Source organism: Phalacrocorax aristotelis, chromosome 3 (genome assembly GCF_949628215.1).
Source record: "Phalacrocorax aristotelis chromosome 3, bGulAri2.1, whole genome shotgun sequence".
Taxonomy (NCBI): Eukaryota; Metazoa; Chordata; class Aves; order Suliformes; family Phalacrocoracidae; genus Phalacrocorax; species Phalacrocorax aristotelis.
Genome location: NC_134278.1, coordinates 114,780,023 through 114,793,123, shown reverse-complemented (window position 1 = coordinate 114,793,123; position 13,101 = coordinate 114,780,023). Strand labels below are relative to the sequence as shown.

Sequence of the window (13,101 nt, the reverse complement as noted above, 5' to 3'; positions counted from 1 at the left end):
TTATTAAGGTGCCTTAACTGGAGATGAGGCAGTTGGAATGAATGAGGGGTTTGTGGGTTAGCACTAGGAGGGTTTAACTTACTGTAGAGGCCTTTTCCCCTTTGAAAAACCTGACAATTTATAGAACAGTCAAATATTTGGGAATGCTTGAACTATAAACGTAACTATTACAGACAGAAAATGAGACGAACATTCATTTTAATTGGAACCTCATAAAATAGACTGGAGGAATTAGTTGAAAAAGATAGACATGTTTTGAAATTGGAGGGTTCTCTCTAGGTATTGGAAGGGGCATGATAAGGTGAATTAAAAGATAGCTCCAGTACAAAAGTTAATTGAAACATTTCTTTTATTAAAACAAGATTAGTGCCTATGTGTCTGGTGAATGAAGTGTCCAGAATAAATAAGAATGGCAATTAAATTCTACTTCTGTCAGTTAACAGTCCCATTTTCAAGATCTCTCATTTATTACAAAAGTACCTCGAGAAGTTCACTTCATTAGTTTACTTCTTATGACTCACTGCTTTTGCAAAGTGTTTGGTTTATGAAACAGGTTCTTCTAATCAAAACGAATGTTTCTCCCCCTTTAGGAGCACAGATTTTGATGTATCGTCACTCTGAATTTAATTTGAAATGGGACATTTCTTACTAATTTGTTTAGTCTCATAAAGGGATACTAGTAATAAAAGAATTCTAGAAATAAAGATACAGAAGTTCAGGGGAGTGATAGAGCTGTGTTTTTTGGTAGGCTGTGTGCTACTCCTAGTCAATTCTGAACTTAGGGTTTTGAGTATTTTCTAGAATGTTGTCTTGTCTGTTCTTAAATGCTCATGTTACACATTTTCCAAGTGTTCTTTGAGAATAAATTCTGTAGATCACAGCTGCTCAGATGTTTTCCCCAGGTGTCTTTAAAAAAAAAAAAAGCCACACAAAAATTCTCCTATATTTAATTCTATTACATCTCCGCTGTTGTATTACCCTCAGATAATGTTAAATGATTGTTTTCCTTAAGTACCAAATGGATCCTTCAAAATGGCTGCAGCCAGTTAGATTTACAGACTAATACCGTAACCTAATATCAGTTTACTTTTTTTGGCTGTTCCATACCGGAGTGCCTTTTCTTGTTTCTCGCTAGAATTGGTCAAATTATTGTCATTGCCATCTTTTGTATTGGCAGCATGTAAGAGTACATGGCAAGCTGCCTCCTTGGTTGGTGTTTTACTAGTAGTCCATTTTAGTGATGTTCTTCCTAAGGAATTCCCACTCTACAGATCATTGAAAAATAAAATATTTCTTGAAGTCATGATCAAGGGGTGGTCGCTTTGTTTTCCACAGCTTGTTTAAAGTTCATGCTTTCCCCTAGGGTTGGATTATTACCAGTATTCTTTGATATGGATTCAAGAATCCATACAGTCTCAATTAGCTGGGTAATAAATTGTCTTAATTTCCTAGTTCTACTGTCAGATGCAGGTGCTATATAGCTAGCCCCTCACTGGTTTTAGGTTTTGCAATGTCATACTACCTTTATATAGTACTTTCTCACCATACATGCTCTGTAATGAATTAAAGTATGAATGCTGACCAGGGACCTGAGGGATTCTGTAACAGGAGATTTAAAGTGGATTGTTAAAATAGTAGTTTATGCTTCGTAACTTCAGTACTTTGGATCCTTTGATGACAGACAATAATATTTATTCCTCTTTATGTTGGTGAGTTTTATGAAATAATCAGGTTTTAGGTGAAATAATGTAAGCATGCTGCTTTAAGTAGCAATAGGAAATGTGACACAAAGCTTTTTAAAATGTTATTTACAGGGCTTTTCAGTGACCTTGATCCTGGTCAGAACCAAAATAGCTACGGTAACAAAGTTGTTATTAGCAGGCAGAGCAAGAAGTGTTTGTTCTGTGGGAAGCTGGTCTCAGGAGATACTTTTGTAGATGATAATGAAATTCCATTTTCATCTATTCAGAATTTTGCAGCTACTTTGGAGATGGTGGGATCATGTGCTGTAAAAATGGCAGGTTTTTTCATGGCAGTCAAGTAAGGTGTTGTAAGCCTGGTTAATATGGTTACTGTAGATTCTTCTACTCAGGTTTATATAAAAATGCATCTCTCTTCCTTAAGATGATGTCTGCATATATATTTATTAATGATCTGGATCTTAAGTAGAAGGTAATCTCTAATAATGTTACGCTTGTTGCCTTGCTAGCCTTTGTTTATTAGCTATTCATGAATTTTCTTTCTAAATAATAGCAAAATTTGGTAGTCGTACCTGCAGCTTCCTGCATAGCTTTGGGGGAGAATCATTTTATAGAGTCAGGAGAAAGGAGACTTACTACAAAGTGTCACCTTTAAGCAAGGGGTGTCTTCAAAACACAATGTCATCAGAAGCTTGTCATCAAGCTTCCCCCCCTAAGAAAACCAAATTTGGTCATGTTATACATCCCCATATTTTTACAAATGTGGCAGTCTTACTGTATAACTCAATTTTAATTCCTGAATGATAAATACATGTAATTGCAGCCATGTTCTCACTGTCTACCACCCTTGCAGATCCATCTTTTTAATTTTTTTTGTTTATTTTTCTAGTATTTTTTGTGCTTATTTGAAAAGAAAACAAGGTGTATATGCAAAGCTCAGTATATGCAACATACAAATCACAATATTATTTGAAGCTCTTAATAATGTGTTGTAATTTTAAAAAGAATAGCAATCAGGAAGCATAACTAAGCATAAAGAACTTATTTCTGGTTTTCTTCATGAAGGAACGTGGGGGAAAAAAAGAAAGTCTTATTTATGAATAAAAACCCTAAAAGCTGAATGGCTTTTCTGTACCACATGTGCTCACAATTCTAAATAAAGTTCAGTTGTATAGAAAACCATCTTTCTAAAATTTTGCTGGTTTGTTAATTTTCCCTGTACTTTGTGCTTATCTGTGAAAATGATGAGCTCTGCTGACAGCTCATACAAGAATATACTGTGGTAGTTATTTTGTATTCTCCAGTCTAATTTTCAATTCATCCACCTATTGTTGCTATTATTGTGGATGTATTAAGAAATATCTTTTTATATATGTGTATATGTTACATATCGTTTATATATTTATAAATACAATTTTGTACAGTACTTACCTCTGATTCCATTTTACGACTTTGGTTGTCATCTTCTAATACAAATGCTTGTGCACATTTTACAGTGCGTTCCCCTGAGGGCAGGATATCTGTGTTTATTCTGCAAGTGGGCTAGTGCATCTTTCTGTCTGTGTGTTATTTGAAAACAAACAAAAAATCATCTCTGCCCAAGTGGAGTTTTATTGCCAATCCATTATTGGAGCTTTAGATTGCATTCAGATATCTACTTAAAGGGAAGGTTTATCCATTCCACGGTAATCTATTATGCAAAATGTAGTTATGTATGAATAAAACTTGAAATGCCTTCAGTAAGCTATGGACAAGAGTCCTCAATAAATAAGTAAACAAAATCTTTAGGACTTGTACTACTATTCCATGGTCATATATGAACAAGTTTTCCAGGCATGTGAAGAAAAAAGAAAATAATGCAAAAGTTAAAGTGAATATTTCACTGTAGCAGTTTCAATGTCATAATATTTGTGTTACTTCCCCTAGAGTGCTTCCAAAATGCAATTTAAGTGCGGAACTGTTTTCTGATTAGATAAGGTAAAAGTCTGTTGTGTACACTGGGATACTGATGGACTAGTAGACATTTGATGTGACACTGACATGTTAATTTATACTCTGTAAAAGAACAAGATGCTCTGGTAATAAAAAATGTGCAGATTGCACATTTAATGCAGTGTAAGAAGTGTGCACTTTTTTGTTAGTTTACGCTGCTAAGTTATGGGAGCAGTAGGACTGAAGAATAAGGAAGTGGTGTAATACTGCCTATCAACCAAAATAATTACTTTAAAGACTCTAATTTTCTGCTCTTACCATGCTGTTTACTCTGATGCTTCTTGCAACATCCATAATTTATTTGAATGAACCCATTTCTTATTAATGAAAACATCTGTTATAGGCCAGAGAATAGGAAGTATTTGTAACCTTGACCCTTAAAATAAGCTGAAAGGAGACCTTAAGTTTAAGACCCTTTGGGAGTTTCATAAATGTTGTAATTTCTTATACCGTAGCATGAGTGCAAATGAGAGCGAGCTTTGGCTTCGTATTAAATCATTCCACGTAATATTTTGACATGCCTGTCTTTTTCAGCGTAAGAAGCTTTATGACATGCTAATATTGTTTGTATTCGCCTTTACCTCAAGTTTCAACTGATTGTAATCACATAAATTACTTACCAGAAGCTGAAGGGTTGTTTCCTGCTTAGTTACAGACCCCTTATAGTTAAGCAAAGTTGAGGACTCAATATTTCCTTAGGTATTTTGTTGACTATTGATGGCTAAAGTAAACTAAATACTGGAAGTGGGACTGTCTGATTTTTTTGGTGTTACAGAATCGGGAGTATTTTAGGTGATGGAAGGGGTTGGATATTCTAAATATTTGCTAGTTTGATCTTGAGGTAATGGGTGAAATGACTATATTCAGAAGATGGGTTGCTTATCCTAACCTGGTAACAATAACTGGACAAATGTATGAGGGAGTTTTAGTCCTCTGCATAAGACGTGATTTCGTGTGACACCTCTGGCTTTATGTGTTAGAATCAGAAGCTATAAAGGTAATGGCTTTCATTATCAATGTTATTCTATGAAAACAAATGGACAAAAGAGTGTCTTGCAAAAGAACTTGTCTTCTGAAGTCTGGTAACAAATCTGGCTTCTTGCCTTTCTTTTTGTCTAAACTATTTTAATTCATTGCATTTATAAAATATGAAATGTTTGTTTCATGTCTACATATGCACATAGTCATTGTTTTTTACAAAGAAATCCTAAGTAGTAGAACAGAAAAAACACTTACTATTAACATCCCATGCATGAGAGCCCTGCCTAAGATTTTTCTGCTCCTGCTCAGCTACTTGAGGTGCTGGGTGCAACCCCTAAACTCAACAAAGCAAAAGGATTTTGGAGCAGACGACCAGCAGTGTTGCTGCTTACTACTAGTGGCTTCTCTACCATGCAGCAATAGTTTATTGGATGTATTCCATGCATTTTATTGATAGATCTTTCATTCCCTTATTGCCCCATGCAGGAACTGGCTAATTTTCACATCTTATTTTGGTGCTGGCTCCATCTTGTAACTAACACCAGGATATCTTGCACTTTAAAAAAAAACCCCGATCACCACAACCACCAAAAAAAAAAACCCAAACCCAAATGTGAAGGCAGTGGAGGAAAGGAGACAATGTTGAAAAGAAAAAGAAAACATTTTTTCTGACAAATGGAGAAAGCTTGTTTCCGCTAAACCTGTGTACCAGCTGAAGTTTCTGTAAAAACTTAAAGTTGCATTTCATTACATGGGACAGGGGAGTGTGGATTTGATGGATTTTGTTGGTCAGTCATTGTGCATTTTGGCACAGATTTTGCTAGCATAGTGAAAGTCTCAGTAAAAACAAAAGAAAAAAATTTAAAGAAGTGTTTTGCATGCATCTCTAGTTATATAGAAATTTCTGGAAATGATGATTAATGTCTTGCCAACTCTTAACTCTTGTTCTGTTTTTTCCTTGTTGAGACTATAAGGAGAGGTCATTCTTCTGTCAACAGAATTACGTTCTGTTTTTAATCAGAATAAAGCCTCCCCTTCAGAGCTTGCCAGGGTCTTGCCTGTATTGTGTGTGTGTGTATTTTTGTTTTGTTTTATTTGTTAAGCAGTTAAGGCTTCACTGGGTTTATTCAGATGGAGCTCTCCTGTAATCGTTGCCAGCTTTTATTGTGCTTGAGGGGAGATCAAGGTGATGTGTAAGTTATTTGTGTTAATGAGAGTCCTGGTTAACAGAAGCCAAATGCCATCCACGGATACACAGAAGAAATATAATACAGCTCATCCAGTATTTCATTAGAGATGTATTTGTACCAGGTAAATACAGACCACAAATAATAAAGCAATATTTCTGAAATCCCTTGATAATCTAGGTCAAATTTATTACATAATAACTATGTTAGTGAATGTGTCCTGTGTTGCTGTTGAGACCCCATTACGAAGGCAGCTGTTAATAATTTGCTGTAGTGTAAGTAAGCAGTACAACTTCAGTTACAGTTAGTATGTCTCAGGCGCTTTGAGATCAGCAGTCTCAACACTTTCCTCAAGTACTCTTGTCTGTGGTGAAAAAGTGGTTAAAAGCGGGGGATGGAAGATGTTCTCATGTTCCAGACAACTCAGCAGGCTAAGACTTTTTTGAAAGTTAATTGATTTGCAGCCTGAGTAAAAGTTGTGAACACGAGGTCCTGGATTCATGAAGGCAAAGAGCATTTAACTGCCATGGTGGGTTTTGCTGCTGTGTGACAGCTCTGAACTGTTTCATTAGTAAGCTTGTTGGGAGATGCTGTCACTGAATGTCTATTTTTGACAGCCTTTTATGCTCTCTTTGAAGTTGGAGAATTTATCAGTAGGTTGTAAAATTGAATAGTTTTTCAGGGGGGGAAAAAAACCACCCACCTTGGTTAATGTGCTCTTGAACTTGCAGCTTTGGGAGAGACAGTGTAGCACTAATACTTACCATACTATCATTAGAGGACTATCAGGACTTTTATTATATAGGCCATTTTGTAAAAATGTTTTACGTTTCTCTGTAAATGCGTTTTGGGGATGACACTGAGCTAGTGCAACCTGAGTAAAGTATTTGCAGCTATCTAGGAAAAAAAATATACTGGCTGAGAATTTTTAATTTTCTGAATTTTAATATCTTTCATAGTATCTATTGCTGTTCTGTAACTCTACACTTTCTTTTTTAATGCACTTTATAGATCACTCACGGTGTATAAGATTGAGCATAACCATTATTTTTGCTCTGCTCCTTGAAGGTGGAGGAATTCCAGCTTCTGATATGTGCACGCAACACAGCTTTACTTCTGAGCACTGTCCTGGATACAATCTCACATACCACACATACAATCTTTGTAGCCACCTTATATCTGCAGGCAACATGTGAGATTTTAATTTATTTTCTGTAATGGTAATTTATAGACCAGTGGTTCCCAAAACATCTTCAGCTGTGAGTTCCCCTTCTGACAGGACTGTGGCCTCAGAGGTGTGAAGAGTTGGGTATCTTCTGGGGTGGTGACTCCAGTTAAAACTGCTGCAGCTGGCTGATTGTGGCTGGTACAGAATCCCAAGTGCTTGAAGCTTCTTGATGGCACAAACACACTAATAATATCCAGGAGCCCAACTTGGGTGTAACTTTGTTGATAACTAGCGAGGCCTGAGTAGGACGTTTTCCTGGGCCCAGTAACTCACCCCTGACCAAAACCATCCCACTGTTTTTTTCTGAGCTGTGTTGTGGAGGTGGGTGATTTCCTGTCTGCTGCCTCCTTCCTTCCCCTCCCTGGCTTTGAGCTTGTTCTTCTCCAAGCTGGACTTCTGGCTGACTCTTCCACAGTGGAAGTTACAGCTTAATTTCTCTGGCAAATCACTTAAATCCTAAATCAGCATTTAGGACTCTTTGACTGTAGTACTTCCCAATCCCCGTGAGTCATGTTGGCAGCTCATGTTTCTAACATGTAGTCATCTGCAAATATATATGGACTGCTCCATTTTCCTCTCTGACGTGACATAATAATGAGCAACTGTTATTGATTTTATCTATGTGTTTGAGTAATGAAAAAATTCTGTCTTTGTAATTTTTAAAAAGATGTGTTTAGGAATACCAAAAGAAATGATGCACTTCATCTTCAGCTTCTCTGTACAAGGAGAAGGTGCCTTTGCCTTGTGAGAGTAACTGGATGTTAAGCAAACCAATATCCACTTGGCTGGGAGGGTGTTCCCTGGGGGCATCCAGTGGCAGAGCTGTGCCAGACTGAATTCCCATAGCATCGGTGACAGGAACTAAGACTAATGCTGTAGTTAATCAGGTATCAGGACTGTGGGTCTGGGAAGGCTTTCGAGGGAGGATTTGCACTTAAAGAAGAGAGTATTTCCCCTCAAACCTGAATCTGGTTTGGAGGCAAGGTAAGCCTGAGGTTGGCATTTGTCAAAGACATGGAGTTTGGACTATGGGGGCAGTTCGGAGACTTAGTGTGACTTGGCGTCTGCTGACTGAAAAGAAAACAAAAGGAAGACTTTGAGGCCACACAATTTGTCCATAGCTTTATTGTACTGTAGTGATTTCCTTCCCATATCTAACTCTGTGGTCATAGATCAATGAGCAACTTCTAATACCAATGTTGGAGTAAGTAAAGGAAAGAGGAAGGAGGAAAAAAAACCCACACATGCGGAACCGCCCCCCCCAAATCCCCAACAAACAAGGGCTCCAAATCCCTCACCAGCTCCTCCATGCTAACCTGGAACCATAGCTGTCTACGCTAGGTTCACCAAAACTGTTACAGGTGGGATTTTGTAAAAGATCAGTGAGAAGTATTGTTTTTACAGAAGTGTAACATTTCATTATACTTGTATTACATGCGTTAGTTCTTCACCCATCAGATGTTTGCTCCTTTACGCTTTCGTACATGCTTTGTGTGAACTAGTTTTAAAATGATGCTGTGTGCTGTATACTGATAAACACAGTGGTAAGCTTTGGATGCTCCTGAACAGCTGTGGAAACAAGAACTTTGTGTAGTCCTGAAATTGTTGGTTTTTCAACAACTAATAACTTCTAAGATACTTTAAACCTGAAATAAAAACTTGAAGGTTACTCAACCTTTGTGTTGCATGAAATAGACAAATTATCAGAATGATAATACCTCTGGCAGTGTTTTGGGTTACTTTGGTTATGCTTGGGTTTTTTGCATAACATCAGATGATTAGGCTGAGCAAGTAGGATGACATATGAAATCTTGGTTTTGATAGATTTCCAGAAGAAGCAGCCAGACGATGACTCTACTCCCAGCACAAGCAACAGCCAGTCAGATTTGTTCTCTGGAGAAACGAACAGTGACAACAGCAATACCTCTCTAACCACGCAGGCCGCTAACTCCAACCAGCAACTTTTGACAGAACTGAATGTAACTTCACCGAGCAAAGAGGAATGTAAGTGCACAAGTCCTAAGTAACAGCAAAGGAGGCATAAACATTTTGTTTTCAGGCTTATGTTTTACTGACTCCCTTTGGAAGTAAATGGCCTGTCTTTTGGGGCAAAGGGAAAGGTGAGAAGTTATTAATAAAATAGACATTGATGGCTTTAACCAAAGAACAAGGTAAAAGGGGTCGCAGGAGTTTCTAACTAACTTCACAGCTGTTTGAGTGCAGTATATGATTGAATTACAATTTTGAGGCATTCTCATTTTGAGAAACTTTCTCGCATTGCTGGTAAATTAACATATATAAAATAGGATAAACAGTCATCTGAATTTTTACTTCAAAACCTTTTGTTTTTTAATAATTGCAATTGCACAAAGCATTGGCTGTAATGCATGTTTGTGTAGACTGCTGCTGAGTTACTTGCGTAGACCTTACGTTTCATGTGGTAATCCATCTCTTCTTTCACGACCCATCTTTCTTTTTATTGAACTCAGTAAGGCGAAAAATCTCCCTGAAGGTAAGCTAAAGATTAGCAAACACAGTGAGGTAAAGTTGTCTTTTAAGTTATTCTAAACCTATATATATATATTCTGTGTCTAATATATGGAGTTTCAAAATCTGCATTCTACATCTTAAGGTCGACTGTGTAATTTGTAGTTTCATTTTCCTCCAACTGTAACTTTATTTTGGAAGATTCTTTATGGAGACAGTCCTTGAGCTGAATTTGCTTGTCCCTCTGTACTGGTAAATAGATGTACACATTGCAAGAAAAACATGCTCTTTTTTTAGTAGGGAATCTGCTAGAGCTGCTCTTGAACATTGAGGCAACTGCTGGAAATAACAATGCTGACAAAGCATAGGACTAAAAAAAAAATCTTTGATATGCTACACTTGTTTTCAGTTGTGCTAACTATTTGCATAGGATGGTTTTACTGAGTTGCTGAAGTATTTATTCTGTTTACAGGTAAGTAGACTTTGCGTATATAGTCTTTTAACTTCTTCAGATTGGTTGTGGACAAAGCACAAAGTGTCATTTTGCATTGTGATAGTTTATTAGACAAAAATTTTAAATTGAATTACTGTTTTCTGTCTGTATGTGGGAATATTGTCAGAAGTACAGCAGGGTTCAAATGTGGGCGTTCTGATACCAGTTCTTGTAATAAGAGTAAACTTGCCATGTAACTCTTGTCTCTCCTTCGCATACACAGTTGCTGCTGACCGCCCATCATCTTTGTTCTGTCCAGCGCTTCTTCAGGGGAAACCTGTAGTCTGCTGTTAAAACAAGGCCTTAAAAGAACCTTCCTAGAGAATTCAGCAAAACATTATGCTTCAGAACACATTTGGGCCTTCAGAGGGCAGGGGGCTTCAGCATCTCTGCTAGCTTATTAGCTAGAATCTACTATTTGGTGTCACAGGGTGCTTCTCCAGTGCTTACTGGGTCAGGTTTTCTGCAAATTTATTCAGTTAGGAATTCAAATGTGCTACAACAAGGTGTTTCTGTTGTGGCTGAGAAGGACTTGGGGGTAAGTGGGAAGGTGATTACAGGGATGGGAAGGAGGGAAGGAAATTAGTGTCCTTCATCCTGAATTGCTGTAAGCTTGTGAACATATGCTGAAGGTGATGGATATTAGGCAGCACAGATTGAAGCATATTTGAAAATATTACCTATTAAAAAAATCCTTTATGACTTCCTGCTGGGGTGATTTTAAGTGAAATACACTGGAGAGACTTATTTACAGCTTGAACTCTCTCTGTCTTCTCTCACATCCCCACTATCTCTTCAGTAAAGCTAAATATCATTTATCAGAAATAATTACACACAGATGGAGCTTTTTCTGATGGCTAATGGCCTCAGTGTGGAAGATCCTTTCCTGTAATGAAGAATGCCCAAACATAAAATAAAAAAGAAATTTAAATTTGAGGATGTCTTTTTCTGTGCAATATTTATTTTGCAGCAAGTTCTATAAAGCGTGCACTGCTCTCATTATATCTGTGTTCTTCAAAGTTTGATATTTTGCAGTGCCGTGTTACGATGTACATCTATGTGCTGTTCTGAATAGAATTGTGGTAATTCACCAGAAATCAGTGTATGGGATCATTATGGTAATTCTTATCAAAGTGTGGAAAGACTGGAGTACTCAGGAAGGATTCTCATGGTACATTCCACTCCCCTTTCTTCCCTTTCAAGCTATGAGATGAGTCTCACATCCAGGCATTTGCCATAGTACTTGAGTCTACAGGATAAACAGATTGGACAGAATTGCAGCAAGTCATTTAGGCAATTAAAGAATTCCATTCACGTTACAACAACTGAAGGGAACCATAGAAATCTTATGTGGTAAGATTCATGTTCTGTGTCAGAGAAAGTGAAGGTTTATTTGTACTTGTTTTTAAGTATCCATTTCCTTTTCTAACACACAATGAATGATACAGGAGAAAAGCTACTGGATTTTGCAGGAATTCAGCTTGATAATATGCAAGTATTTCTGCCTTTTTTTTGTTACTGTTTTGATTTTCTGTGAGAGTTGCATTTGTATTCCCAAGTGTCTTATATACACAACCAGGTTGTAGTGACTTTCCATCTCCTGCCACCCTTGGTTCTGAACACCTACCCCAGTGCTTTGCAGATTAATATCTCTCCCCCTAGTTGACGCAAGGTCGTTCTCAGTCTTACAGTTACAGCCAACAAAAATGTGTTAAAAATTTATGCCCAGAGATGGTGACACAAGCTTCAGGACTTATTATTCCTCCTTCACATATGTTTTGTTTTGAAGTATTTTGAATATGAAGTATTACCTATCACTAATTTAAAAAAAATTCTGTTGCAGTTGGGGGGGCGGAATATTCTAAGAATTTCCACACATACCCACCCCACACCCCCCCCACACACACCCTCTACCCCCCAAAAATGCTTCTCGAGTTGCCTTTTTCTATCCAGAACCTTCAGGTTTCATCAGTTGCAGTAACTTTTCTTAAATTAACTTGTGCAGGCAAGGAGTATATTGATATTGGTATAACTTTACTAAGTATAGATTTGTATGGATTTTAATAATCTGCTTCTTAACAGATGGTTAAATCAGTCTAACCTTTGTTCTGCTGCTGCTTTGTACGCAGACAAGTTTCCCTGTTCAAGTTCTTGTATAGTTTTCGTCTATTCTCATTTTTCCCTTCCATCTCCTCCCTTCACTTAGGAGGTCCTAATGGTAGTTATTTCAGCGTCAGTCACCGTACAAGCTGGTTGCTCTGTCAAAGATTTCCTTTTCTTAGTGTGTGGGCAGGGTTGGTTTTTTTATTTTTAAGAGACAGGCCCTCACTTCTCTCGCTCCCTACCTGCAGCCGCCAGCACTCTTTAAAAATATAGCATATTAAAGGAAGGTTCTATGTATTTTGGTAAAGAAAAGGTCACACTGCACATGGAATACTTTTGCTTAGTTTCAGGCCTTCATTACTTTTTTTGGGGCTGCGGCGTTATTTTTCTGTCACTATGAGTAGACCTAAAGCTGACACTGTACAGGTTTAAAAGTAACTGTGTGCTTATGTGACAGGAGAAATGTCAATGTGAACAACTCTGTCTCTGGCAGCTGGATCAGATGTGATATTTCAGTAGTTCTTAGCTTCAGTTGGCATGACTTTATTTTAATTATGTGCTTAACTCTTCCTGGCCTCCTTGAATTAGCAAGAACCACAATTGAAAAAGGACGAAAGGAATATCTGACATTTCTAGAATAATCAGGCGCTCTACATTTCTGCATTGAAGACTTTATAACAAGATACACAAAGATCTGAGGTATTGCTGTAAATGTCAAAAAATACACTGGAGATTTCAGCCCAGAAAGAAGGTGATGATCACTGATTACACCTTACCTCTGTGTGTGCTGAATTTTAGATGCCTAACGATGAATTTTTGGGATTGAATGTCTGTAGATTTTGGCTGGTAACTGCATACCCTCAAGAGTTAGAACTGTTGCATGTCAAGCTAAGTGTTTAAAACATTTAGTTTCTCTCAAACATTTACATT

The 13,101-nt window shown here is 37.4% G+C and overlaps 1 protein-coding gene across 1 annotated transcript in view; it reads left to right on the top strand.

Annotated features, from left to right (window-relative positions):
• The window catches only part of ZFAND3 (zinc finger AN1-type containing 3), a 141,271-nt gene that overhangs the window by 80,855 nt on the left and 47,315 nt on the right, over positions 1-13,101 (top strand). The window contains 1 exon segment of the mRNA XM_075089146.1: positions 8,913-9,092. Coding sequence (XP_074945247.1) covers positions 8,913-9,092 — 180 coding nt within the window.